Below are 26,192 nucleotides of genomic sequence, written 5' to 3' on the forward strand. Positions count from 1 at the left end.
ACATGAGCCAACGGGTCCTTGGCTGTGCTTTGGTGCCAGAATTCACCCCTCCAGGAAAACCCACTGGTAAGATAACTTGCTGAGCACTGGAGTATTTATCTCTTTTTCTCCTGTGTGTGTGTGTGTGTGTGTGTGTTTTGAGTGTGTTGAGTGTGTGTGGGTGTCCTCTCCCCATTAACAATGTGTTAAAAATGATTGCAGGGGAGCGTATTGCAGTGGAGTACTTGTTGGCCCAATCCAATAGAGGCGACCAGTTGATTGCACACCAAAATGACATGCCTGAAGTCCCCCCAGAGGAGCCCGAAGATGAAACTGAAATTGACACAACTGTATGTCATGCAGCTGACCTTAGGGCTGATGACTCTGACCTTCCAATAGATGACGTGGATGCCCAGGTGACCAGTCAGGTGGGTGACACTGGACCCAAATCCCCTGATGAGGAGGAATGTGAGGAACAGGATGATGACACTACAAGTCCTAGCACATCAGGCCAGGTAATGTTACTAGCCTGTACTATCTTTTACTTTACTAAAAATGAATCTGATGAAGTGCAAAACACCTATTGTCAGCTGTTTGTAAAGATAAATATATGCATGAAAAATACAAAATAATTACTACAACATTGTATATATTTATTCGACTGGCTTTTTTTCTCAATTTTCAGAGTATACAGTGTGATTCCAGAGGTGTCTTGGGCTGGGAGGCAGTTGATTCCCTGGCAGCCTACCTGGTTGGCCTAAACCGAACAATCACTGCCTTATCATCACAAGAGGAGGACAACATAGTCAAGCTGTACATGGCTCTGCATGCCATGGACAAGGTACCATCAAAATATGGCCAGAGGGTTAAGAAGAAGACTTTGCCAGGACCTTGGAGAGCATCCAGGAAGCGGAGTGGGTCTGCTCCAGGACAGCAGGCAGCAGAGAGGTAATATGACTATTTCAATCTTCACTAGTTTATTACCCAGAATACAGTCCAGATTATTTTATCCTTCTTTTCCATAGACTGTTCATGATTCATGGGCAGGCGGCTCAGGACCCTGAAGTTCACAGGGTCTGTGAATGTGTTTGCCTACGGCTTTTCAAAGAGTTTCAGCAAGCACGGAACAGGCCCAAGGACACACAAGGAAAAACTCTGCCAATTCCACAATCTATTGTGGTGGTATACAGCCACTTAAAACAGCTACTGGAGGACAGCAGAGCAGTTCTAGGAAAGACTAACCTGGTTCTGGTCCCGATAAACACCACTACTGTCTCCTCGTGGTGAGTCTTCTTTTGTGAAATACTTTTATACAAATCACAGTAGTATATCAAGATTGTACTTATAATTCCTTCCTGGACACATTTCTTTTAAAAATTATACTAAGTCAAAACATTGTTTTTTTTTTTTTATCCATTAAAATTGCCGAACCTCAAGATGAAGAATGTTTCTCTTGCAGGCTACAAAGAAGACAGAAACGTATGGACAGAGACATGCTGCTGCAGGGTACTGTACTGCCCAAACAATTATATTTGGCAAATGAGTCACTTCCTGAGGTGCGCACACTTCCAGCTGCTCCTGCACAGCATGGGCATGAGGCCATGGTATTTGAGGAGCCAGTAAATCAGGAGGGAGAGGCCTTCATTCGTAAGCGTATCTCCAACAGGTGCCCACTGCCCAACCCTCCTCCTGCCGCATACTCACCAGCACCACACTTTGCATTCTCCACTCTTGGGTCCTATCCACCCTTTCCCAGCTACCCACCAGGTCTACCAGTGCCTCAGTCTACCCAGTTTATGTACCCTCCCCAATTCCAGCCCCCTCCCCAATTCCAGCCCCCTCCCCAATTCCAGCCACCTCCCCAATTCCACCCACCTCCCCAATTCCAGCCACATTCCCAGTTCCAACCCCCTTCTCAGTTCCAGCCACCTCCCCAATTCCAGCCACCTTCCCAGTTCCAGTCGCCTGATAACCTGACACCACAAACTCAGCCCAGGCAGCGCACCTGGAGAAGGCAGAAAGCTGCCCAAGAGGATGAGGAGCGAGTGGCTAGGGGTGAACCACCACGAAAACGATTAGCCAAGGACATATATCACTATATCTGCAAGCAGTGTGGGCTCGCAAAAAATAAGACAACTGGCCACACTCAGCTGAAGGGCCGGTGGTATTGTCCTGCCTCAGGCCTCTCTATTGCACAGTGGAGGGAGAATGTACAGGGGGGTCTTTGAATTGTTTTAATTGGTGTATATAGTAGTAATGTATATAGTTTTTATAGGTTTTTATAAATCGTTGTTTGTTAATTGTTTGCTGTGCTATGTTTGCATTTTGTTTTTAATTGCTGTGTTTGCAGTGCACAATAACACAACTCTTGTGGTGTAATAATAACACAACTCTTGTGGTGTAATAGTAACACATCCATCCTTTGGGTGGAAGATTCCAGGTGCAAGTCCTGGCAAGAGTGTGTGGTGTATTTGTCAGTCAGATCAGAATTTTTATTATATATATTTTATATATAATAAAATAGGAGCTATAAGTGCCTCAGAATTTTTATTATATATATTTTATTATTTTATTATATATTTTTAAATATTATTAAAATATAATTCAAAATCTTTATTTTATAAAGTTTTTTTTTATAAAAACCTTTGTAAGTGTGCATGAAGTATGACAGATATTTTTTTTCTTCTTTCCTTCTTTCCTACGTTTTGCTGTTGAGTTCTTGCAAGGCACCTGGGCAGCGACGCTGCAAGGCACCAAGTAAAAAGACAAGCTTGCTACAGCCAGGTTGTAGTCGTGGCCGAGTGGTTAAGGCGATGGACTAGAAATCCATTGGGGTCTCCCCGCGCAGGTTCGAATCCTGCCGACTACGTTTGATGGCATGCGCCTGCTTTAAGGCTTGTTAAAACTTTAGAAAAAAAAGTAAATGTGACAATGGGCAGCGACGCTGCAAGGCACCAAGTAAAAAGACTGCCGACTACGTTTGACGGCATGCGCCTGCTTTAGGCTGGAGGCCTTGTTAAAACTTTAGAAAAAGAAGTAAATGTGACAATGGGCAGCGACGCTGCAAGACACCAAGTAAAAAGACTGCCTACTACGTTTGACGGCATGCGCCTGCTGTAGGCTGTAACCTTCTGGAGGCCTTGTTAAAACTTTAGAAAAAAAAGTAAATGTGACAATATTACCCTTGAAAAGAGTTATGTTGGCAAGGAATAGTTTTGTCTGCAAGCTTTTTCTACTGAGCCACACGTCAAGGAGACCGGTAGCTCGCCGTGATCGTATAGTGGTTAGTACTCTGCGTTGTGGCCGCAGCAACCCCGGTTCGAATCCGGGTCACGGCAACTTTTTCTGGGTGGCTTTGAAATTGAGCTCCAAGTTACCACCTCTGCCCACCCCGTCCTTCAGACCACTTTTTTTGTTGTTACCCGGTGCGTCCTTGTTTCAAGTCCCTGGTCGGGCGATCAAGGCTCTTTTTTTTCATTTCAGCCTATACGATTAATTTTTATGAGCGTTCCCACGCAACACGCACACTTTCTCAAGCAAGAGCCCGGATAGCTAATTCGGTAGAGCATCAGATTTTTAATCTGAGGGTCCAGGGTTCAAGTCCCGGTTCGGGCGTTAGAGCCTCTTTTTTTGTCGAGTGCTACGTTTTGCTGTTGAGTTCTTGCAAGGCACCTGGGCAGCGACGCTGCAAGGCACCAAGTAAAAAGACAAGCTTGCTACAGCCAGGTTGTAGTCGTGGCCGTACCCTCCAGCGATCGGACAGCCTAAACTATTCCTAACCTTTTGTTACAAGTCCTAACACAATCTAATCAAGTCCTAACAATTCCTAACACAAGTCCTAACAATCCTAACAGGTCCTAACAATTCCTAACACAGGTCCTAACAATTCCTAACACAGGTCCTGACAGGTCCTAACAATTCCGAACCGCACTCAACGGTTGGCTGGACGGGGCAAAACAGTCATTGGCCGAAACATAGTCACGTGACTTCTATCGTCACACAGAGGGCCGGCGGGAGAAAAACTCGTCATACCCCCATCACTTGTTTTTTGATGAAGCCAAATATAGTTTAATCGAGAAGGAAGTACGACACGGTTTTGTATTTTGATACAGGTGAGTACAGTTTATTTCACATATAACGTGAAAGAGAAGCAGTACGTTCGTTGTTGTAACACTTTTATTGAGTTCGGAGGCCATGGTTGGATATAACAGTGATATAACGTTAAATCGAGGTGGCCATTCTAATCGCAAAGCGTAGAATATAAACGATGATGATAATAAATATGATGATTAATGTTAAAATACAGAGTGGTGACTTGTTTTGTATCAATAGGCTGTATGGTAACACTTTTTAATAACTACACGCTAATAATCATTAGTTAAGTATGAGTAAACAGTTAATTCATCATTCATAAAGCATTAATAGACATTAAGCAGTTTATAAATACAGCTATAAACGCTTTCTTCTTGATTTAAAAACATATCTATAATTTGTCTAATTAATGTATTTTCATCCTTTATTAATGATCAATTTATCATTTCTAAATGAAGAATTGCATTTTTTATGAACCAGTTATTTAAGAGTTGTCAGTCATTCATAAGATCACTTAGAAAGTGTAAGTAAATGATTAATAAACTATTTATATGTACATTCATACATCTTATTATTCAGACATATAGTGAAAATTGCTTAGTGTGTTAATAAAGGCTTCATTAACATGTATTAATGCTGTAATTCTGGGTTAATTCGGATAGTTATAAAGCATTTAGTTGTGGTCGGTTAACTATGTGTGTGAGCTCATCTAAAGTGAGGACTATTCATGCCTTGTAAAGCATTTATAAATGAGATTTAAAGGCTGTAAATATTTCTATGTTCTGTATCGTTGTGTTTGTTACATTGGTAACACTTTACAATAAGGTTAATTTATTAAACATTAGTTAATGTATTAACTAACATAAACTAACCATTTGTTACTGTATTTGTTACACTTTGTTAACGTTAGTTAATACAAATCTAGCTGTTCATTGTTGTTCATGTTAGTTCACAGTGCATTAACTAATGTTAACAAGATTTTTAAAAAGTATTAGTAAATGTTGAAATTAACATTAACAAAGATTAATAAATGCTGAAGAAGTATTGTTGAAACTGCTTAGTTACTAATGTCTATTAATGTTTTCTAAATGATGAATTAACTGTTTACTCATGCTTAACTAATGATAAATAGCGTGCAGTTATTATAAAGTGTTACCAGGTAAGGGATAATATGTTATTATTTTAATCATTTGAATTTAGTGTAATGTTTTTATTCATTCTATTTGACAGTTAAAACATAGTATTTTAACATAATACAATTTTGAAAATATATAACTTACGTAATTTGACAACCATCCATGTATTAAATAAGTCAAAAATCATCCAAGTGTCAAATCCCTCGTCTAAATAAAAATTGTCTTTAATTATTATTACTATTTTTTTTTTAATTCTTTAAATTTCACTTCAATTGTATCTCTCTTAAGTTGTTCTCAAGTTGTCTGGTATTTACCCTGTTGTTGTTGTTTCATACTTATAGACATGACTAAGACTGGTAAACCTGATTCATACTGGCATGACATCATGTGCAAGTATGCCCAAGGGAAGTACCACTTCTCAACAGGCAAGAAGCCAGGGGCGAAGAAGTGGAAAGATGCCTTGGACAGAATTAATAACTGTCCATTACACAAACAGACCCGTGCCTATGATATATTTGGGAAAATAATCACTTGCAAATGTGGTTATCATAAGGTATGTAATGATAAATGTGATTATTTTACCTATGCTGGTGATCATTACTAATTTTAAAACAGAATAATTTTATTGTTTGAGTTGTAAAGCCTGACATGTTATTGAAAACGTGGCCTAACCCTGAAGATTGCAGAGATAAGATGCAGTATAAATAATAGTCAGAAAAAGGCATATATGCACAAACTGAGCAAAGCTGTTCAATTTAAAGCAGATGCTGTCAGTACACTAGATTAATATCTTAGCTTTTAATGTAAATCGGTGAAGGTCTTTATAATGGTATAACAGACTACTTGCATAAAATGCATATAAATTTCAATTTAACTCACAGTAAAAAGATACCTGCACTAAGACCTGAAGGTGGGTGTTTTTACAACTACACTAAATTATTACTTTCCTTTAAGCCCTATGAATCAGATGACAGATGGCATGTAGTAATTGTGTACAACAGAGTTTTCCGCAAAGTTTTGATTGTGATAATTTGCAGATTTTGAGACCTAGGGAAAACACTAATGCTTGTTTTACAGTCAGCGGAGCAGACAGTGGCAGGCGCCCAGGCAGGACCACTGAGCAGTGCAGGCATGCAGGCAAGACCAGCAACCAGCACAGGCGCCCAGGCAGGACCACTGAGCAGTGCAGGCATGCAGGCAAGACCAGCTACCAGCGCAGGCGTCCAGGCAGGACCACTGAGCAGTGCAGGCATGCAGGCAAGACCAGCAACCAGCGCAGGCGTCCAGGCAGGACCACTGAGTAGTGCAGGCATGCAGGCAGGACCACTGAACAGTGCAGGCATGCAGGCAAGACCATCAACCAGCACAGGCGCCCAGGCAAGACCACTGAGCAGTGCAGGCATGCAGGCAAGACCAGCAACCAGCACAGGCGCCCAGGCAAGACCACTGAGTAGTGCAGGCATGCAGGCAGGACCACTGAGCAGTGCAGGCATGCAGGCAAGACCAGCAACCAGCACAGGCGCCCAGGCAAGACCACTGAGTAGTGCAGGCATGCAGGCAAGACCAGCAACCAGCACAGGCGCCCAGGCAAGACCACTGAGTAGTGCAGGCATGCAGGCAGGACCACTGAGCAGTGCAGGTGCCCATGCAAGACCAGCAAGCAATGCAGGTGCCCTGGCAAGACCAACAAGCAGTGCAGGCATGCAGGCAGGAACACTGAGCAGTGCAGGCTCAAGATCAGTCCCACAGAGCAGTTCTTCACTTAAGTGTGGTCTTTGTAGTAAAGAAGTTGATGTGGAGTGTTTCACTGAACATTTGTCGGACTACCATGTTCAAGAATCTTGTGACCAGTGTGGTGAAAAAGTCTGGGGTGCGGTTGGACTTCTTCACCACATTGAAACCAATCACCATTGCACTAGTCTTGCAGGCACAGAATCTTTGGATCCACCAACATCTTTTCCACCAACATCCTTTACTGAACCACCCGCATACATTGAAGAGCAGCAAAACACTCCACAAACTGCACCTCAAACACCATCCCTGGACATTAACCTGAGGCCTCCAGAAGTGAATTGGGTGAGTTTTCTCCCCAAACAGTTCTGTCGTGTTATTAAGCCAGCAGACCAAAAGTGGATAGCCCAGTGTCTATATGACAGTACAGGACGACTAAAGCAGCAGTTTTTTAAAAACTGGTTTCATCCACCTAGTCCCAGCAAGCCTACTACTTCACCTCCTGATCCTAACACTTACTTCAGACAGCGGATGTTTCTGTGGGGCCCAATGAGAATGTGGGGTATTCCTCTGAAGTGCACACAGTGCGATAGAAAGATGCACCATTCAGGAATCTACACCAAAGTGAGGGAAGTCATTGATATTGATTGTAGATATTATTTAATTGGAGTAGACTACCCTCGCTGCAGCAAGTGTATGATACCTGTCTGCCCTTGGAGTTCGGAGATCCTCAAACAACTTGATCCCTCCCACAGAAACAAATTCCCTGCTGTTCTCACCACTCACCTTGCACTTGACAGGAAGTGTGTGACTTTGTTGAAGCCCAGAACTGCAGGGAACAGCTCTAGTTTCTTGCAGCAGGCACTTGAAGAAATTCACAGCGAGGAGTGGGGAAGACGGACCATAGATTATCTGACGGACTGTGAGTTACATAAAAAGAGATCCGCCCTGACACAAACTGAAGTGATTTATCAGCAGCCACCACCTTTTTGCCCCCTACCTCTGGCCCAGTGGTTTGAGACTGTTCATGCCAATGAGATCCTGTGTCACATTGATGAGCTGAAGGGTGTCATAACATCGACGTACGGTAGCATCCTGAAGCTTGATTCTACCAAGAAGGTAAATATATATAAAAAGAGGCAAATCAGCTGTATGTTATGTGATTTTTCTGATTATAATGTTTGTGTATTTAAATAGATAACTAAAAAGCTTGCTGGTGGCATCGCGGATACTGCTACATGGATGACCAATGTTGGCAATGAGTTTGGCCAAGTCCTGAACTGTGTCTTAACCACTGGTGAAGGAGCTGGCATAGATGACTTGTGTCAGGGCATCGTAAAGAGATACAAGGATGCTGGGGAGCCAGAGCCAGCTGTGATCTACGTTGACAGGGACTGCTGCAGCGAGACAGGTTTGTTACATTAAATCTTTACCTAATATGAATGTGTTTGCATCCATGCATTTCTAATTCATATTAGCAACAATTTCAGGCATTTTTCTGAATGAGAATAAATCACAGATCTGCACGGTTCCAACTATTATTGGACAGAGACTTTACATGCTTTTTCTATGTGTTTGTTCATATTTTTTAAGAACACTCATAAAGAGAATTGTAAGAACTATTTACAAGAGTAATGTATATGCTGTGGCAACTGCATATCCAATGGCGCGGGTGCCTCTTATGTGCAACCAAATGGGCTAGCCCTACGTCATTACACATCAGAACCCGACAAGGGGGCGTGGCCTTACTCACATACAAATACCGGCTGCTTTGCACACCCCTAATATATACACAATGGTTATAAATTTCTTAATTTCTATTTACAGTAGCAATTTACTGTGAGAACCTTGGTTCAGTGTTTGCAATCAAGTAAACAAAAGCTTATGTAAAACAGCATTATTATATTTGTTTAATGATGCAAATCACTAAAAATTCGCAAAAAATACACGCATTGTTTCTCCCTGGTGTAGGTGTGACTCCAGTTCTGACCTGGTTTCGCCCATGGAAGATCACTGTGCGACTCGATGTTTTCCACTTCATGCGGCGGTTCACAGCTGGCCTTACAACGGAGCACCATCCATTGTATGGCACTTTCTGCTCAAAGTTGTCCACCTGTGTGTTTGAATGGGACAAGGAGGACATCTCTCGCCTTAAAGAGGCGAAAAAGACCATTCTTTTAAAAAAAAATAGGGGTCATATTCCAACAGAGGCCCAAATCCTGTCGAGCATCACCTCCAACGAGCTGGCCAAGCACTGCAGGAGGAGGACACGTGGAGTTCAAGAAACTTGTGACCTGATCCAAGGACTGCTGGACTCCATGTGGGAACTGACCGACACCACTGGTTTGCGCCTCATCAATCCAGAGAGCATGTCACACGTGTGGGAGGTACAGCAGAAACACTTACCTTGCATCCAAGATCCACCCGGTGTTCAGCTGTACACAAAACTGGGCTCCGGTTTACAGAAGGGTGACAAGGTTCTGGATGTGCTGAGGTGTGGCAGAGGGTCCTCCTCCCTGGAAAGCTTCCATCGCCACCAGTGCACTTTTATTCCAGGTAAATTTACATTATAAGACAATACCATGTGTATATTTAAATAGTGTTGGAAACGCCTTATTCACGGCAGCGCCATCTTTGTGTTTTAATGAGAATGAAAGCGAGGCTGTGAGGGATAGACTTGCATCTCTTCAATGGGCTGTACTGTTATTTAATGTGTTTTCGGATTGTTCTGCTCATGAAACACTGGAAAAATATCTTTCCAAGAAATGTCAGTTGACAAAAAAAAAACTCCCGACAATGTAAGCTGTGGAAAATTTTAAGTAATCTAGCCGCTTTATTCAGCTTTTTACAGCGGATGCCATTGGAAACACGGTATCTTTCACAGCCTCACTTTCATACCTGTCATGGTGCTGCTCTGAATAAGGTCTATTGGATCCAAAAGTTGGGGTTATATAATAGTGTTTTAATCATGTGAAACATTGTTTTTCAGGGTGGAGATGTAATGCACTTCATACACAGATGTACATGCTTGAGGGGGCATCTAGGTGGAACATCAACCGAGCTCATCAAGCTGTGGACATGAGTGGTACATCACAAACAAAAATGTATAATGTACGTTTAATGTCCCAGATGAATGTCCTCAGCAACAAAGTCCTTGGATGTCCACTCCTGCCAGAATTCAAACCTCCTGGGAGACCCACCGGTAATATTCAACATTGTACCCTCTATTGCAATAGTGATTCCATGTTTGCATGACTGATGATTGCTATAAAGGTGCCCATTTGTAGTTATAAGATGTGTCAGTTTGTGAAATTCCTTTGTGATTTTGGCTTTTATTTAATTGCATTTGTCATGTGTTAATCCAAAAATGTATTATTTGTTAGCAACACTAGTTTCATCACATGCTTTTCTGCTTTAGCCTGATATATAGCTCTTTTTTTCAATATGTTTATTGAATTTTTATGGCAGATGAACGTATAGCTGTGGAGTATTTGCTGGCCCAGTCTAACAGAGGAGACCTGCTTTCTCCACTGGAGCAACATGAAATCCCCTTGCCAGAGTTGCAGGTTGAAGTTCAGGAGGATGAGTGTCTGGATGTCACAATATGTGATGCAGCAGACATTGATTTAGACACACCCACCCTTGGAATTTCCAGCAGTCATGGTGATTCATTGATCTCACCTCTGGTAATGTCAATTTTCTTGATCATTTTAAATTAAAATTGCATAGAAATGTTAGTTTTTAGTAGCAACTAATGAGTTGCTTCATGATTTATACTTTTTTTAATTAGAGCTTTTTTAATCACTAACAAGTGCACTGCCATACTTCTGATACTTTTATTAAACTCTTAACACAGACTCACACCTACAAAACACAATTGGCCGAATGGATAATTTTCTTCTCAAAAACACATTTTGTTAAATATACACTAACTATATTTCAAAATAGAACACATCTAACTTTACCAAAACACTAGAAATCTTACTCAAACTGAAATGATTCTGTCAACGAATAACGCTTGTTTTCGCTTCACAAGGTACATGCAGTCAATCAAAGTACACCAGGTTTCAAAATACTGGCTATTGTTGACATTACAAAAACTGCATAGACTTTGATGTTTCCGTTTTACAGGTATTTGCATGAAAAATATGCAATCCACCATTTTTACACTAAATTTCTTGACTGGAAACTGTATGTCCACATATACAGTAATGTTCACATGATAGAACAGAAAATGTTTTACAGTATTGCTTACAGTGAACAAAATACCCATGTTACAACTGATTGGACAAACTCTTGTTAGCGACTGAAAGAAAAACTAATGATAAAACTTTTTTAGATAAAACTAAAGCTAAACCTTTTTGTTGTTGTTGTTGTTTAGCGTAAACTTTGAATTGTCAGTTTTGTAACTGAAGTTTATTCTTCTTTTAAAAATGTTTTAAAATAATCTAGGAAACCGTGTACAGTCCTCCTGATACTGAAGACATTTCCTGTGCTGGGCCGAACACACCAGCTCCGGTAAAGTTTGTAGAACAGAAAATGTTTTACAGTATTGCTTACAGTGAACAAAATACCCATGTTACAACTGATTGGACAAACTCTTGTTAGCGACTGAAAGAAAAACTAATGATAAAACTTTTTTAGATAAAACTAAAGCTAAACCTTTTTGTTGTTGTTGTTGTTTAGCATAAACTTTGAATTGTCAGTTTTGTAACTGAAGTTTATTCTTCTTTTAAAAATGTTTTAAAATAATCTAGGAAACCGTGTACAGTCCTCCTGATACTGAAGACATTTCCTTTGCTGGGCCGAGCACACCAGCTCCGGTAAAGTTTGTAATACTTGGTGCTTGTAATTTGTGAAGAATGGTTTATTAAAGAGCTGTTAATAAATTATTTCATAATGCACGATTCTGTTTTTGTTTCCATTTTCAGGACAGTAGAAGTGATTCAAGGGGTGTTCCTGGATGGGAGGCAGTGGATAACCTGGCAGGGTACCTCGTCAGTCTCAACCGCACGATCACTGGTTTATCAACCAACGAGATAGCAGAGATCTTGCGGTTGTATCAGAATTTGCATCCCATTGATCAGTCCCCCTCCAAGTATTCCCTTAAGTGCAAGAAAAAGATCTTGGCAGGTCCTTGGAGAGCTTCTCGGAAGCGTAGTGGCTCAGCCCCTGGTCAGCAAGCAGCTGAGAGGTGAGTTAAATTGTTAAATTTGAGTCTTGTTGAATGCTCCCTGTGTAATTTACAGTTTTTTTCAGTCGCTAACAAGCATTTGTCCAAACAGTTGTCACATTTTCAAAACTCTAAACACAATTAGCACAACATTGATCTTTTGTGGCCATACCATTCACACATTTCATGTTGTTTTCACACAATATGCAGTCAGTGAACACATTTCCACAATGCTTACATTTTCTTAACAGACAAGCTATACCAACAAAATTATGGATTGTTTTTGTAGTATTTTCAAATGTTAACACACACCATCCCAAAATAGCAAAAACAATATTCCAAACCTTAGATACAGTATAAAAACATCTGCTTCTGCAATGATATCAGTTCAAAAACAATATATCTCAGCTGATAATAAACAAACAATTGAATGATTGACCCACAGCTTATTTATGTTGGGTAAATTGGGCCAACCACAGCTGTTTTCAGTCTGGCTTAGATTCAGTGGCGGGGTTATTTTTTCCTATTATTGACACTTATACAGTAAAAGGAGGCCTTTAAAGTAAAGAGTAATGTTTTTGGAAACAGGAAAAGACAAACACTGTAATGTCTGGACGAGAAAGAGTAAGAGCAAGGGGCCCAGGCAGAAGAGCAGGCCCAGTGAGAGATGCAGGAGCAAGGAGATGCAGTGAGAGGTGCAGTGAGAGATGCAGTGAGAGATGCAGTGAGAGGTGCAGTGAGAGATGCAGTGAGACATGCAGTGATGCAGTGAGAGATGCAGTGATGCAGTGAGAGGTGCGGTGAGAGATGCAGTGAGAGAAGCAGTGAGAGATGCAGTGATGTGGTGAGAGATGCAGTGATGCAGTGAGAGGTGCAGTGAGAGATGCAGTGATGCAGTGAGAGGTGCAGTGAGAGATGCTGTGAGAGGTGCAGTGAGAGATGCAGTGAGAGATGCAGTGAGAGATGCTGTAAGAGGTGCAGTGAGAGATGCAGTGATGCAGTGAGAGATGCAGTGATGCAGTGAGAGGTGCAGTGAGAGATGCAGTGATGCAGTGAGAGGTGCTGTAAGAGGTGCAGTGAGAGATGCAGTGAGAGATGCAGTGATGCAGTGAGAGGTGCCATAAAAAGGTGCCAGAACTATAGAATACTGATCATACATAATACAATCATGCATCTTTTTATTCACAGACTGTTCATGACTCATGGTCAGGCTGCCCAGAGACCTGATGCCAACAGGGTTTCAGAATGTGTCGCACTTAAGCTTCTGAAGGAATTCAGGGAAGCCAGAAATAGGCCTAAAGACAACAAGGGCAAAACCTTTCCCATTCCTCAGGCAATTGTGATGATATATAGCCACATCAAGCAGCTGCTTGAAGACTGCAGAGAGCTACTGGACAAGACCAACTTGGTGCTAGTTACTGTAAACAACACAACAGTGTCTTCATGGTGAGTTGGATTTCAGCTTCCTAAATTCACTTCCTATGAGGAATGACTGCACTTCTGAAATAATAAATTTATTGAACTATTCCCAATTCCATATATATTTCTATATAACGTACATTACAGTAAATACACATTGTTTTCAGACACCCTGTCTCATTTTGAAATTTGTAACCTTTTATCTGTCTGCCAAAAAAGGATTTTAAGAAATTGGTAATAAATGCATACATTGTTTCACAAAAGCTTTTCAGAAATTTAGACTGTTATGGTTTAGAATACATTATTGCTAATTATACAGCTTTCTAAAATGCTTGATTCTGCTTTGTCAGTTGAGACATTTCGCGGTCAGCTTTTCTCTGACAATGTTCAGAAACTGCAAAGTTCATCAATTACAAAATGAGTTGAATTTCGTCTATAAATCAGCTGTAATGTTATCAGTTTGGTTCTTGTCCAATAATGTGAGTACAGTCAAATTAATAATATTGCTGAATATTAAAGGCGCACTCTGACTTTTTGAAAATTTAGCTTTTTCACTGCATCCCACAGAGTTAGATAAGTCCATACATACCCTTCTCATCTCCATGTGCCGTAACTCTGATGCACTCGCTGCTAGCCTACCTTAGCACAAAGACTGGAGGTAAACGTCTCCAATAGTTTAGTGTACATGATTTAGAAAAACAAAATCAGTAGAGATGTTTTTTGAACATATTGTGGGTAGAGAAAAAAAAATCTGTTATTCTTTCCCAGGCTTCTCGACAGACAGAAAAGAACAGACCGGGACACCTTGCTACAAGGAGTGGAGCTTCCCCAGCCTGTTGGTTTGGCAAAGGAGCTACTGCCAAAGCCTAGAGAGCTCCCATCTGCACCTGTTGATCATGGACATGTTGCCATTGAGTTCCAGGAGCCTGAAAATCGGGAGGGTGAGGCAGTTATTCGCCAGCGTAAATATGCACGAACTGGAACTGGAGTATCTTCTATAATGCACACAGACTCTGGGCTTAGAGACACATCTCCATCTGGCACAGACTGGCCTGGGGCCCAGCAATTTCCTGGGTGGGATGCCTGGCCTGGGTATTCTGGTTTGTCTTTTCCACCATCGCACTCTCAGGGTTGGTCTTCTGTTCCACCATCACACTCTCAGGGTTGGTCTTCTGTTCCACCATCGCACTCTCAGAGTTGGTCTTCTGTTCCACCATCACACTCTCAGGGTTGGTCTTCTGTTCCACCATCGCACTCTCAGAGTTGGTCTTCTGTTCCACCATCGCACTCTCAGGATTGGTCTTCAGTTCCACCATCGCACTCTCAGAGTTGGTCTTCTGTTCCACCATCGCACTCTCAGGGTTGGTCTTCAGTTCCACCATCGCACTCTCAGAGTTGGTCTTCTGTTCCACCATCGCACTCTCAGAGTTGGTCTTCTGTTCCACCATCGCACTCTCAGGGTTGGTCTTCTGTTCCACCGGGCCAACAGCCATCAGTTCCACCATCGCACTCTCAGGGTTGGTCTTCTGTTCCACCGGGCCAACAGCCATCAGTTCCACCATCGCACACTCAGGTTGGGTCTTCTTTTCCACTGGGCCAACAGCCATCAGTTCCACCACTTCCTCCGAACCGACAGCGTGCATGGAGACAGCACAAGGCAGCAATTGAAGATCAAGAGCGTTTGGCAAGAGGGGAGCCACCAAAGAAGCGCCACACAAAGGAGCATTATCATTATGAGTGTAAAATATGTGGCCAATCAAAAAGGAAAGTCACTGGCCATTCCCAGATTAGAGGAAAGTGGTACTGTCCAGCATCTGGCCAGACCATTGCAGAGTGGAAAGACTCTTTAGGCTTTTTGTCGTGATTTTAATCAGCTCTTTAATTTTTTATGTTAGTGCATTAAGTACATTTTTGGCAATTTTTAAGGAAACCTCTAAAAAGAATAAGTGCGTGTGTGAATGTATATGTATATAACAAGTGTTTCTACATTTTTATTAAGCTGTATGTGTAGAAGTATATTATTATTATGTCTAGCCATTTAATTGTGTGTGTATATGTGTGTGTATATATATATATATGTATATATATACATACATACATATATATATATATATATATATACACATACATATATATGCATACATATCACACACAATTAAATGGCTAGATATAATAATAATAATAATATACTTCTACACATACAGCTTAATAAAAATGTAGAAACACTTGTTATATACAGTATACAGTATATATATGTATATATATTTATAAAAGGCTACTTAGTTTTATTATTATTATTATTATTATTATAACTTACTATTCTGTAATTATTTTATAATACTATTAAAGAATACTATATATTTTTGTATTTCATATAGCTATATAAATTTGTATTCATTATATAGATTTTAGCTTTTATTTGTGCTTTTAACGGTTTTATTTGTGAGTCTTTAAAATTATTTTCAGGAAATGCACATTCTAGTTGTTATTATTATTATATATATATATAATTAGAATTATATATTATGATTATGAAACCAAGTTTGTCATATTATTTGTATTTCATTATATATTAAACTTTATTTTTATATTAAATTTTTATATATATATATATATATATATATATATATATATATATATATATATATATATATATTATAATAACTTACTATTCTGTAATTATTTTAATAGTATTAAATAATACTATATAATTTTTGTATTACATACGTATTACATTTGTATTACACTCGTATTACATTCGTATTACATTCGTATTCGTATTACATCTATATTCGTTATATAGATTGCACATTGTAGTTGTTATTTATATATATATATATATATATATTTATTTATTGTATTGTATATGTATTTCATTATATATTAAACTTTATATTTAATGTATATATAATTATATTTAAGTGTGTATGTGTATATATATTCCTTATTTCTGTTGTAAATGTTGAACTTTTTTGAAAGAATATTTGTGGTAATAAGTATAATAATTAATTGTATTTTATTTGTACTTGTATATTTCATTTTTATTATGACATATAACATACTACATTTGAGATTTTCGAATAAACTATTTGTGGAAAGTATGTGTTGTACATTGTATTCTTTCCAATTTGACAGAGATTGTTTTGTGATAAAATACAATTTGACACTTTTTTTAATAAAATAGGTCTAAAATGGGTTTAAATATTGACTTTTTTAGTCATTTAAGTATTTTTACATTTACATATATTCATTTGGCAGACGCAAGGAACACATTTTACATTTTTGTCAGTTCTTGCTTTCCCTGGGAATCGAACCCACGATTCTTCCGTTTTTTCCCCCTTCTTTCGGCGCTTCTTTTCCTTCTTTCCCCCCCCCCCATAGCAGTCCCTTTTGCCCCATCTTTGGCCGAGTGGTTAAGGTGATGGACTAGAAATCCATTGGGGTCTCCCCGCGCAGGTTCGAATCCTGCCGACTACGTTTGATGGCATTTGCCTGCTTTAAGCCTTGTTAAAACTTTAGAAAAAAAAGTAAATGTGACAATGGGCAGCGACGCTGCAAGGCACCAAGTAAAAAGACTGCCGACTACGTTTGACGGCATGCGCCTGCTTTAGGCTGGAGGCCTTGTTACAACTTTAGAAAAAAAAGTAAATGTGACAATGGGCAGCGACGCTGCAAGACACCAAGTAAAAAGACTGCCTACTACGTTTGACGGCATGCGCCTGCTGTAACCTTCTGGAGGCCTTGTTAAAACTTTAGAAAAAAAAGTAAATGTGACAATATTACCCTTGAAAAGAGTTATGTTGGCAAGGAATAGTTTTGTCTGCAAGCTTTTTCTACTGAGCCACACGTCAAGGAGACCGGTAGCTCGCCGTGATCGTATAGTGGTTAGTACTCTGCGTTGTGGCCGCAGCAACCCCGGTTCGAATCCGGGTCACGGCAACTTTTTCTGGGTGGCTTTGAAATTGAGCTCCAAGTTACCACCTCTGCCCACCCCGTCCTTCAGACCACTTTTTTTGTTGTTACCCGGTGCGTCCTTGTTTCAAGTCCCTGGTCGGGCGATCAAGGCTCTTTTTTTTCATTTCAGCCTATACGATTAATTTTTATGAGCGTTCCCACGCAACACGCACACTTTCTCAAGCAAGGGCCCGGATAGCTAATTCGGTAGAGCATCAGATTTTTAATCTGAGGGTCCAGGGTTCAAGTCCCGGTTCGGGCGTTAGAGCCTCTTTTTTTGTCGAGTGCTACGTTTTGCTGTTGAGTTCTTGCAAGGCACCTGGGCAGCGACGCTGCAAGGCACCAAGTAAAAAGACAAGCTTGCTACAGCCAGGTTGTAGTCGTGGCCGAGTGGTTAAGGCGATGGACTAGAAATCCATTGGGGTCTCCCCGCGCAGGTTCGAATCCTGCCGACTACGTTTGATGGCATGCGCCTGCTTTAAGCCTTGTTAAAACTTTAGAAAGAAAAGTAAATGTGACAATGGGCAGCGACGCTGCAAGGCACCAAGTAAAAAGACTGCCGACTACGTTTGACGGCATGCGCCTGCTTTAGGCTGGAGGCCTTGTTAAAACTTTAGAAAAAGAAGTAAATGTGACAATGGGCAGCGACGCTGCAAGACACCAAGTAAAAAGACTGCCTACTACGTTTGACGGCATGCGCCTGCTGTAGGCTGTAACCTTCTGGAGGCCTTGTTAAAACTTTAGAAAAAAAAGTAAATGTGACAATATTACCCTTGAAAAGAGTTATGTTGGCAAGGAATAGTTTTGTCTGCAAGCTTTTTCTACTGAGCCACACGTCAAGGAGACCGGTAGCTCGCCGTGATCGTATAGTGGTTAGTACTCTGCGTTGTGGCCGCAGCAACCCCGGTTCGAATCCGGGTCACGGCAACTTTTTCTGGGTGGCTTTGAAATTGAGCTCCAAGTTACCACCTCTGCCCACCCCGTCCTTCAGACCACTTTTTTTGTTGTTACCCGGTGCGTCCTTGTTTCAAGTCCCTGGTCGGGCGATCAAGGCTCTTTTTTTTCATTTCAGCCTATACGATTAATTTTTATGAGCGTTCCCACGCAACACGCACACTTTCTCAAGCAAGAGCCCGGATAGCTCATTCGGTAGAGCATCAGATTTTTAATCTGAGGGTCCAGGGTTCAAGTCCCGGTTCGGGCGTTAGAGCCTCTTTTTTTGTCGAGTGCTACGTTTTGCTGTTGAGTTCTTGCAAGGCACCTGGGCAGCGACGCTGCAAGGCACCAAGTAAAAAGACAAGCTTGCTACAGCCAGGTTGTAGTCGTGGCCGTTACTTCCAGCGATCGGTCGGCTTCTAACTTCCTAACACGTCCTAACACTTCCTAACAACATTTGAATACATCCGAACGAGGTCGGAATGAAAGTCCGAACACCTCCTAACTAAATCCGAACACATCCTAACACAAATCCGAAAACTCCGAACAGATGGGGCAAAAGAGCCAATCAATTCCTACTAAACGGTGGGAGAAAGAGCCAATCAGCAATCGAGATGACACGACAATCTCGCCGCTTATTGGCTGAACTACTTTCGTCACATTCCAGATGTTTGCTTGCAACTGTCAACTGCGATCCAGAGATTCAAGGTACAAATCTGTGTTTAAACATTAATTCAAGGTTTTTAATAAATATGAATGTATGAAAATATTGGATCGGTACGCTGCCGTAGCAAGGTAAGTTAACTTTACATTGACCTGTGCCGTGTTTTGCTAGCTAACGCTAGTTATGGAGATATGATTTATTTTGAAACCATTTTTAAGTTTTAACAATGAGATTATGTGTTTTTTTTACAATCAATTATCACTGATTTGTCATTTTTTTAAATATTAACAACATTTGTCACTAAAAAAGTCATTCGGTTTAACAATGAATGTATTTAAAATTACTAATTTCCTGACCATTATTCATAAACAAACCTGATTTGACATTGACGTTGATATATAGTATCATTTTCGATCAATTTATTGGGACTACTCTAAACCCTCCAACATATTCAAGTTAAACATTCATTATGAATAGTTTAAACAATACTCAGGCACATAGCTACAAAAGCACATTTTATTGTACAAATGTAATATTACTACTTCAAACATTAAAATTTTTCATTATTGAAGACTATTGTTGTTATTGGAACAAATGTATTTACATAAAACATTTGTTGTCTACACAAACCCCATGTCTTTACAATGATTGATGTCCATATAGTTAAATCCCTTTTGGATTCAGTAAAAGAGATAAAGTATTACTACTACCTTACATACTTTGAATGTCATACATTTGTTTATTATTATTATTATTATTAAGGCCTTTGGACAAAAAAATACCACTCACATTATTGATCCATTAACACAGCTATAACTACTAATGCACAACTACATTGATTTGTTCCACAATATTTTTCAGATATGACAAAAACAGGAAAATCCTCTGCCTACTGGACAGACATCTGCCATAGGTATGCCCAGGGCACCTTCCAGTTCACTACAGGCAAAAGGCCTGGAAGCAAAAAATGGAAGGAGGCCCTGGAGCGAATCGATGCCTGTCCCCTGCAAAAGGGGAATAAGGTGGATCTGTTTGGAAGGCACATAGTGTGCACTTGTGGGTTCCATAAGGTAGGTATATGATATAATATATCAAAGGCATGATAAGTCCCTGTTCTATTTTATGGAGAGTACCCTGATCTATTCTTAAGTGCACAGTACTGCAGAATAATTGGTATTTAATGAATAGTATTTAATGAATGGTATTTAATGAATGGTATTTAATTTAAATGAAAAGTATTTAACATGAATAGTATGACCTTCTTTTGTTCCTAATCTTCTTTTTCTCTCAGTCAACAGATAAGGCCTTGACTGAGGCGGGGCCTATGGCAGAGGAAAGCAGCAGCTCAGAGAAGGCAGGGACATCACATGGAGAACAGGGGGTGAAGTGTTCACTGTGTGGTGTGTTTGTGGAGGCAGAGAAGTTCACAGAGCACCTCTCTGACCACCATGTCGAAGAGAGGTGTGACAGCTGTGGGGCCAGGGTCAAGGGGGCACTTGGACTGCTCAAACACATTGAGTCCAGTCATTATGGGGCCCTATTGGCTCCAAAAAAAAAAAGCCCTTCAAAAAATCCCACACCATCTCCATCTCCGTGCCCCTCACCATCTCCACGGCTGGCGCAACCTCCACAGCACTTGCCATCTTCACTGCCAGCACCAGTGTTTCCAGCCCAGCAGCCCATTCCATCTCCGCTGCCCACTCCACCACCATGGCGCTCTCCACCAGCGCGCTCTCCACCACAACAGCCCACTCCACCACCTCAACGCTCTCCTTCTCTGTGGCCAACTCCATCTCCGCAGCCCACTCAATGTCTGCTGCCCACTCCACCACCACGGCGCTCTCCACCACAACAGCCCACTCCACCACCACAACGCTCTCCATCCCCGCGGCCCACTCCATCCCCGCGGCCCACTCCATCTCCGCGGCCCACTCCATCTATGCGGCCCACTCCATCTCCGCGGCCCACTCCATCTATGCGGCCCACTCCATCTCCGCGGCCCACTCCATCTCCGCGGCCCACTCCATCTCCGCGGCCCACTCCATCTCCGCGGCCCACTCCATTTATGCGGCCCACTCCATGTCCGCTGCCCAGACCACCACGATGCTCTCCACCACGGTGCTCTCCACCATGGCGCTCTCCACCACATCAGCCCACTCCACCACCACAACGCTCTCCATCTTCACGGCCCACTCCATCTCCGCGGCCCACTCCATGTCCGCTGCCCACACCACCACGGTGCTCTCCACCACATCAGTCCACTCCACCACCACAACGCTCTCCATCTCCGCGGCCCACTCCATCCTCATCTCCAGCACCCTCACTGCAACCCACACCATCTCTGCCTCAGGCTGTTACTGATTGGGAGAGCTTTCTTCCCAGTCAGTTCAAGAGAGTCCTTCAGCCAGCAGATTGGGTGTGGATTGCCAAGTGCCTCTATGAGCCCACAGGGCAGCTGAGGCAGAAGATCCAAGGGAACTGGTTTTATCCGCCAATGCTGCCCAAGCCGTCTCCTCCTGAACCCGGGTGGTATTTCCGGCAGAGGATGTTTTTGTGGGCACCTATGAGGATGTGGGGCATTCCTCTTAAATGCCCACAGTGTGGACGGAAGATGCACCATTCAGGGATCTACCCGAAGGTCAGGGAAGTGATTGACATGGACAGCTGCTACTACCTTCTGGGTGGGCACTATCCACGCTGTAGTGCTTGCAAGTTGCCAGTATGCCCATGGAGCAAGGACATACTTTCACAACTGGATGTGGCACACAGGACCATGTTTCCAGCGGTGCTGACCACTAAACTTGCCCTGGACATGAAATGTGTGACCTTCCTCAGGCCAAGAACCAGCGGCAACAGTTCTTCCTACCTCCAGTCAGCAGTAGAGGAAGTCCACAGTGAGGAGTGGGCACGACGGACCATCCAGTACCTCTCTGACTGTGAGCATTATTTGAAGAAGGTTGCCCTAGTCCAATCTGCTACGGCACCTGCCTTTCCCGCACCTAAACCCTTCAGGCCGCTTCCACTCGCCCAGTGGTTTGAGACTGTCCACTCCAACGACATCCTCAGCCATCTGGACGAGATGAAGGGGGTGATTACTTCCACCTATGGCCGAATCCTGAAGATGGATTCTACAAAGAAGGTACAATACATAAATGTTTGAGCATGAGGTTTATTTTTAGCCATCCATGTTAAGTAAGTGGAATAAAAATAATTTATTTTTTTTCTGTTTTTTGGAGGTGGATAAATTTAAAATAATTAAAAAGTGTGCATTTGTGTTACACACACACACACACACACACACACACACACACACATATATATATATATATATATATATGAAGAGTTCAGATGCAAAAGCCTCAAAGTGCCATTTGAAATTTTCTTCTACAATGATAATTTTGATCAAGCTTGTATATTTAAGTTCAGTAATTTCACTTTAATTGCAATGAAGATTACCTATTAATTGTCATTTAAGTGAAATTACTGAACTTAAATATACAAGCTTGATCAAAATTATCATTCTAGAAGAAAATTTCAAATGGCACTTAGAGGCTTTTGCATCTGAACTCTTCATATATAGTGAAATGCTTCATAACAAAAAGAAAAAAATGTATAAGTAAGCCTGTCAGAATGTTTTTATGTTTCCTTATGTTGTTTTTTCAGATCACCAAAAAGCTGGCTGGTGGAATTGGGGATACAGCTGCATGGATGACCAACATTGGCAATGAGCTTGGCCAGGTTCTCAACAGTGTTCTGACAACAGCTGAAGGCGCAGGACTGGAGGAGCTGTGCCAGGGCGTCGTCAGGCGCTACCAGAATGCTGGCGAGCCAGAGCCTGAGGTCATCTATGTTGACCGGGACTGCTGCAGTCAGTCAGGTGAGATTTTCAAATTACTACTATATCGAATGTGCATTACAATACATTTTACAAAATTTAATAGTGGTGTAAAAAACATCCTCTTTCCCTATTGGTAATGTTAATTATTATTATTAGTACCAGCAATGCAATGTAATTGTAATAAATTTTAATGACTGAAAAGTATGTTGAAGTAATGCTTCTTGATTTTCTTCCCCCTGCACAGGTACACCTGCGGTGCTAAATCTTTTTCGGCCATGGAAGTCTATTGTAAGGCTAGATATCTTCCATTTTATGAGAAGATTCAACTGTGGCCTTACTACAGAGCACCACCCTCTCTAAAACCTTTTGTTCAAAACTTTCCTCCTGTATCTTTGAGTGGGATCAGGAGGACGTGAAAGAACTTAAAGTGGCCAAGAGAGGGGAGTGGAAGAGCAGCCATGGTGGACAGGCTCCCACTGAGGCACAGCTCATGGCCAGCATTAGCCCAGGTGAACTGGCGAAGCACTGTAGGCGACGGACGCGCAGGGCTGAGGAGATCCAGGCCATGATTTCAGAGCTGCTGGAATCAGTGTGGGAGCTAACTGACACTACAGGGCTTCGCCTTGTTAACCCTGACAGTATGTCTCATGTGTGGGAGATGCAACAAAAACATCTTGAGTGCATCCAGGACCCTCCACATGTGGAGTTGTACATAAAGACGGGGACACTCCAGAAGGGTGGCAAAGTCCTAAACATTCTTAGGTGTGGCAGGGGGTCATCCTCACTGGAGAGTTTTCACCGCCACCAGTGTGCCTTCATTCCCGGTAAATTCTGAATGTTAAATTGCAGTAGGTTTTGTAGATTTTTAAGTTGAAAAGATACTTGTCTCACTATTTTATGTTACTGTTCTATAACTATGTCATTAAATGTATATGTCCTCAGTTTAAAATAATATGCTGTCTAAATCTGTGCATTTTCATTCTTAGGATGGAGATGCAATGCCATGCACACACAAATGTACATGTTAGAGGGGGCCTCGAGATGGAACATGAGCCGGGCAAAAGAAGCTGTATCTGTGGTGGGGGCCTCAAACCTCAGGACATTTGATGTCTGCTTAATGTCTCATTTAAACAACATGAGCCAACGGGTCCTTGGCTGTGCTTTGGTGCCAGAATTCACCCCTCCAGGAAAACCCACTGGTAAGATAACTTGCTGAGCACTGGAGTATTTATCTCTTTTTCTCCTGTGTGTGTGTGTGTGTGTGTGTGTGTTTTGAGTGTGTGTGGGTGTCCTCTCCCCATTAACAATCTGTTAAAAATGATTGCAGGGGAGCGTATTGCAGTGGAGTACTTGTTGGCCCAATCCAATAGAGGCGACCAGTTGATTGCACACCAAAATGACATGCCTGAAGTCCCCCCAGAGGAGCCCGAAGATGAAACTGAAATTGACACAACTGTATGTCATGCAGCTGACCTTAGGGCTGATGACTCTGACCTTCCAATAGATGACGTGGATGCCCAGGTGACCAGTCAGGTGGGTGACACTGGACCCAAATCCCCTGATGAGGAGGAATGTGAGGAACAGGATGATGACACTACAAGTCCTAGCACATCAGGCCAGGTAATGTTACTAGCCTGTACTATCTTTTACTTTACTAAAAATGAATCTGATGAAGTGCAAAACACCTATTGTCAGCTGTTTGTAAAGATAAATATATGCATGAAAAATACAAAATAATTACTACAACATTGTATATATTTATTCGACTGGCTTTTTTTCTCAATTTTCAGAGTATACAGTGTGATTCCAGAGGTGTCTTGGGCTGGGAGGCAGTTGATTCCCTGGCAGCCTACCTGGTTGGCCTAAACCGAACAATCACTGCCTTATCATCACAAGAGGAGGACAACATAGTCAAGCTGTACATGGCTCTGCATGCCATGGACAAGGTACCATCAAAATATGGCCAGAGGGTTAAGAAGAAGACTTTGCCAGGACCTTGGAGAGCATCCAGGAAGCGGAGTGGGTCTGCTCCAGGACAGCAGGCAGCAGAGAGGTAATATGACTATTTCAATCTTCACTAGTTTATTACCCAGAATACAGTCCAGATTATTTTATCCTTCTTTTCCATAGACTGTTCATGATTCATGGGCAGGCGGCTCAGGACCCTGAAGTTCACAGGGTCTGTGAATGTGTTTGCCTACGGCTTTTCAAAGAGTTTCAGCAAGCACGGAACAGGCCCAAGGACACACAAGGAAAAACTCTGCCAATTCCACAATCTATTGTGGTGGTATACAGCCACTTAAAACAGCTACTGGAGGACAGCAGAGCAGTTCTAGGAAAGACTAACCTGGTTCTGGTCCCGATAAACACCACTACTGTCTCCTCGTGGTGAGTCTTCTTTTGTGAAATACTTTTATACAAATCACAGTAGTATATCAAGATTGTACTTATAATTCCTTCCTGGACACATTTCTTTTAAAAATTATACTAAGTCAAAACATTGTTTTTTTTTTTTTATCCATTAAAATGGCGAACCTCAAGATGAAGAATGTTTCTCTTGCAGGCTACAAAGAAGACAGAAACGTATGGACAGAGACATGCTGCTGCAGGGTACTGTACTGCCCAAACAATTATATTTGGCAAATGAGTCACTTCCTGAGGTGCGCACACTTCCAGCTGCTCCTGCACAGCATGGGCATGAGGCCATGGTATTTGAGGAGCCAGTAAATCAGGAGGGAGAGGCCTTCATTCGTAAGCGTATCTCCAACAGGTGCCCACTGCCCAACCCTCCTCCTGCCGCATACTCACCAGCACCACACTTTGCATTCTCCACTCTTGGGTCCTATCCACCCTTTCCCAGCTACCCACCAGGTCTACCAGTGCCTCAGTCTTCCCAGTTTATGTACCCTCCCCAATTCCAGCCCCCTCCCCAATTCCAGCCACCTCCCCAATTCCACCCACCTCCCCAATTCCAGCCACATTCCCAGTTCCAACCCCCTTCCCAGTTCCAGCCACCTACCCAGTTCCAGTCACCTCCCCAATTCCAGCCACCTTCCCAGTTCCAGTCGCCTGATAACCTGACACCACAAACTCAGCCCAGGCAGCGCACCTGGAGAAGGCAGAAAGCTGCCCAAGAGGATGAGGAGCGAGTGGCTAGGGGTGAACCACCACGAAAACGATTAGCCAAGGACATATATCACTATATCTGCAAGCAGTGTGGGCTGGCAAAAAATAAGACAACTGGCCACACTCAGCTGAAGGGCCGGTGGT

General features: G+C 42.0%; 4 protein-coding genes and 5 non-coding genes across 9 annotated transcripts in view; all 9 read left to right on the plus strand.

The window, feature by feature from the left end:
* Positions 1-796: 796 nt before the first annotated feature.
* On the plus strand, positions 797-2,207 carry LOC148975196 (uncharacterized). The gene is made up of 4 exons (XM_089118239.1): positions 797-927; positions 1,005-1,262; positions 1,439-1,872; positions 1,963-2,207. Exons 1-4 carry the CDS (start codon positions 797-799, stop codon positions 2,205-2,207), a joined length of 1,068 nt encoding a protein of 355 aa, XP_088974365.1.
* A 559-nt stretch (positions 2,208-2,766) lies between these two features.
* On the plus strand, positions 2,767-2,848 carry trnas-aga (transfer RNA serine (anticodon AGA)). Its single transcript has one exon. It is a non-coding gene; the product is annotated as a tRNA-Ser (tRNA).
* Positions 2,849-3,245: 397 nt separating this feature from the next.
* Positions 3,246-3,317, plus strand: trnah-gug (transfer RNA histidin (anticodon GUG)). Its single transcript has one exon. It is a non-coding gene; the product is annotated as a tRNA-His (tRNA).
* A 2,233-nt stretch (positions 3,318-5,550) lies between these two features.
* Positions 5,551-8,139, plus strand: LOC148975199 (uncharacterized). Its single transcript, XM_089118255.1, has 3 exons — positions 5,551-5,760; positions 6,285-8,020; positions 8,136-8,139. Exons 1-3 carry the CDS (start codon positions 5,551-5,553, stop codon positions 8,137-8,139), a joined length of 1,950 nt encoding a protein of 649 aa, XP_088974381.1.
* On the plus strand, positions 8,140-15,497 carry LOC120488959 (uncharacterized). The gene is made up of 9 exons (XM_089118240.1): positions 8,140-8,349; positions 8,910-9,494; positions 9,928-10,140; positions 10,407-10,624; positions 11,391-11,456; positions 11,696-11,761; positions 11,870-12,132; positions 13,300-13,557; positions 14,299-15,497. Exons 1-9 carry the CDS (start codon positions 8,181-8,183, stop codon positions 15,392-15,394), a joined length of 2,934 nt encoding a protein of 977 aa, XP_088974366.1. The 5' UTR covers positions 8,140-8,180; the 3' UTR covers positions 15,395-15,497.
* Positions 15,498-17,397: 1,900 nt separating this feature from the next.
* On the plus strand, positions 17,398-17,469 carry trnah-gug (transfer RNA histidin (anticodon GUG)). Its single transcript has one exon. It is a non-coding gene; the product is annotated as a tRNA-His (tRNA).
* Positions 17,470-17,860: 391 nt separating this feature from the next.
* trnas-aga (transfer RNA serine (anticodon AGA)) lies at positions 17,861-17,942 on the plus strand. The gene has a single exon. It is a non-coding gene; the product is annotated as a tRNA-Ser (tRNA).
* Positions 17,943-18,339: 397 nt separating this feature from the next.
* Positions 18,340-18,411, plus strand: trnah-gug (transfer RNA histidin (anticodon GUG)). The gene has a single exon. It is a non-coding gene; the product is annotated as a tRNA-His (tRNA).
* Positions 18,412-24,844: 6,433 nt separating this feature from the next.
* Positions 24,845-26,192, plus strand: part of LOC148975200 (uncharacterized) — a 1,410-nt gene continuing 62 nt past the window's right edge. Inside the window, exons 1-4 of the mRNA XM_089118241.1 lie at positions 24,845-24,975; positions 25,053-25,310; positions 25,486-25,894; positions 25,991-26,192. The exon at positions 25,991-26,192 is cut by the window's right edge and continues 62 nt beyond it. Coding sequence (XP_088974367.1) covers positions 24,845-24,975; positions 25,053-25,310; positions 25,486-25,894; positions 25,991-26,192 — 1,000 coding nt within the window. The remainder of the gene's footprint in view (positions 24,976-25,052; positions 25,311-25,485; positions 25,895-25,990) is intronic.

This window comes from Pimephales promelas, chromosome 13 (assembly GCF_988280905.1).
Source record: "Pimephales promelas chromosome 13, fPimPro1.hap1.1, whole genome shotgun sequence".
Classification (NCBI taxonomy): domain Eukaryota; kingdom Metazoa; phylum Chordata; class Actinopteri; order Cypriniformes; family Leuciscidae; genus Pimephales; species Pimephales promelas.

What these genes read in the sequence shown, in the direction of transcription:
- LOC148975199 (XM_089118255.1), top strand. Translation starts at nt 5,551, where the DNA reads ATGACTAAGACTGGTAAACCTGATTCATACTGGCATGACATCATGTGC. An exon ending in GCAAATGTGGTTATCATAAG is followed by an intron (nt 5,761 to 6,284) that starts GTATGTAATGAT and finishes CTTGTTTTACAG; the next exon opens with TCAGCGGAGCAGACAGTGGC.
- LOC148975196 (XM_089118239.1), top strand. Translation starts at nt 797, where the DNA reads ATGGCTCTGCATGCCATGGACAAGGTACCATCAAAATATGGCCAGAGG. An exon ending in GGACAGCAGGCAGCAGAGAG is followed by an intron (nt 928 to 1,004) that starts GTAATATGACTA and finishes TCTTTTCCATAG; the next exon opens with ACTGTTCATGATTCATGGGC. An exon ending in ACCACTACTGTCTCCTCGTG is followed by an intron (nt 1,263 to 1,438) that starts GTGAGTCTTCTT and finishes TTTCTCTTGCAG; the next exon opens with GCTACAAAGAAGACAGAAAC.
- LOC120488959 (XM_089118240.1), top strand. Translation starts at nt 8,181, where the DNA reads ATGACCAATGTTGGCAATGAGTTTGGCCAAGTCCTGAACTGTGTCTTA. An exon ending in GGCCGAGCACACCAGCTCCG is followed by an intron (nt 11,762 to 11,869) that starts GTAAAGTTTGTA and finishes TTCCATTTTCAG; the next exon opens with GACAGTAGAAGTGATTCAAG. An exon ending in GGTCAGCAAGCAGCTGAGAG is followed by an intron (nt 12,133 to 13,299) that starts GTGAGTTAAATT and finishes TTTTATTCACAG; the next exon opens with ACTGTTCATGACTCATGGTC.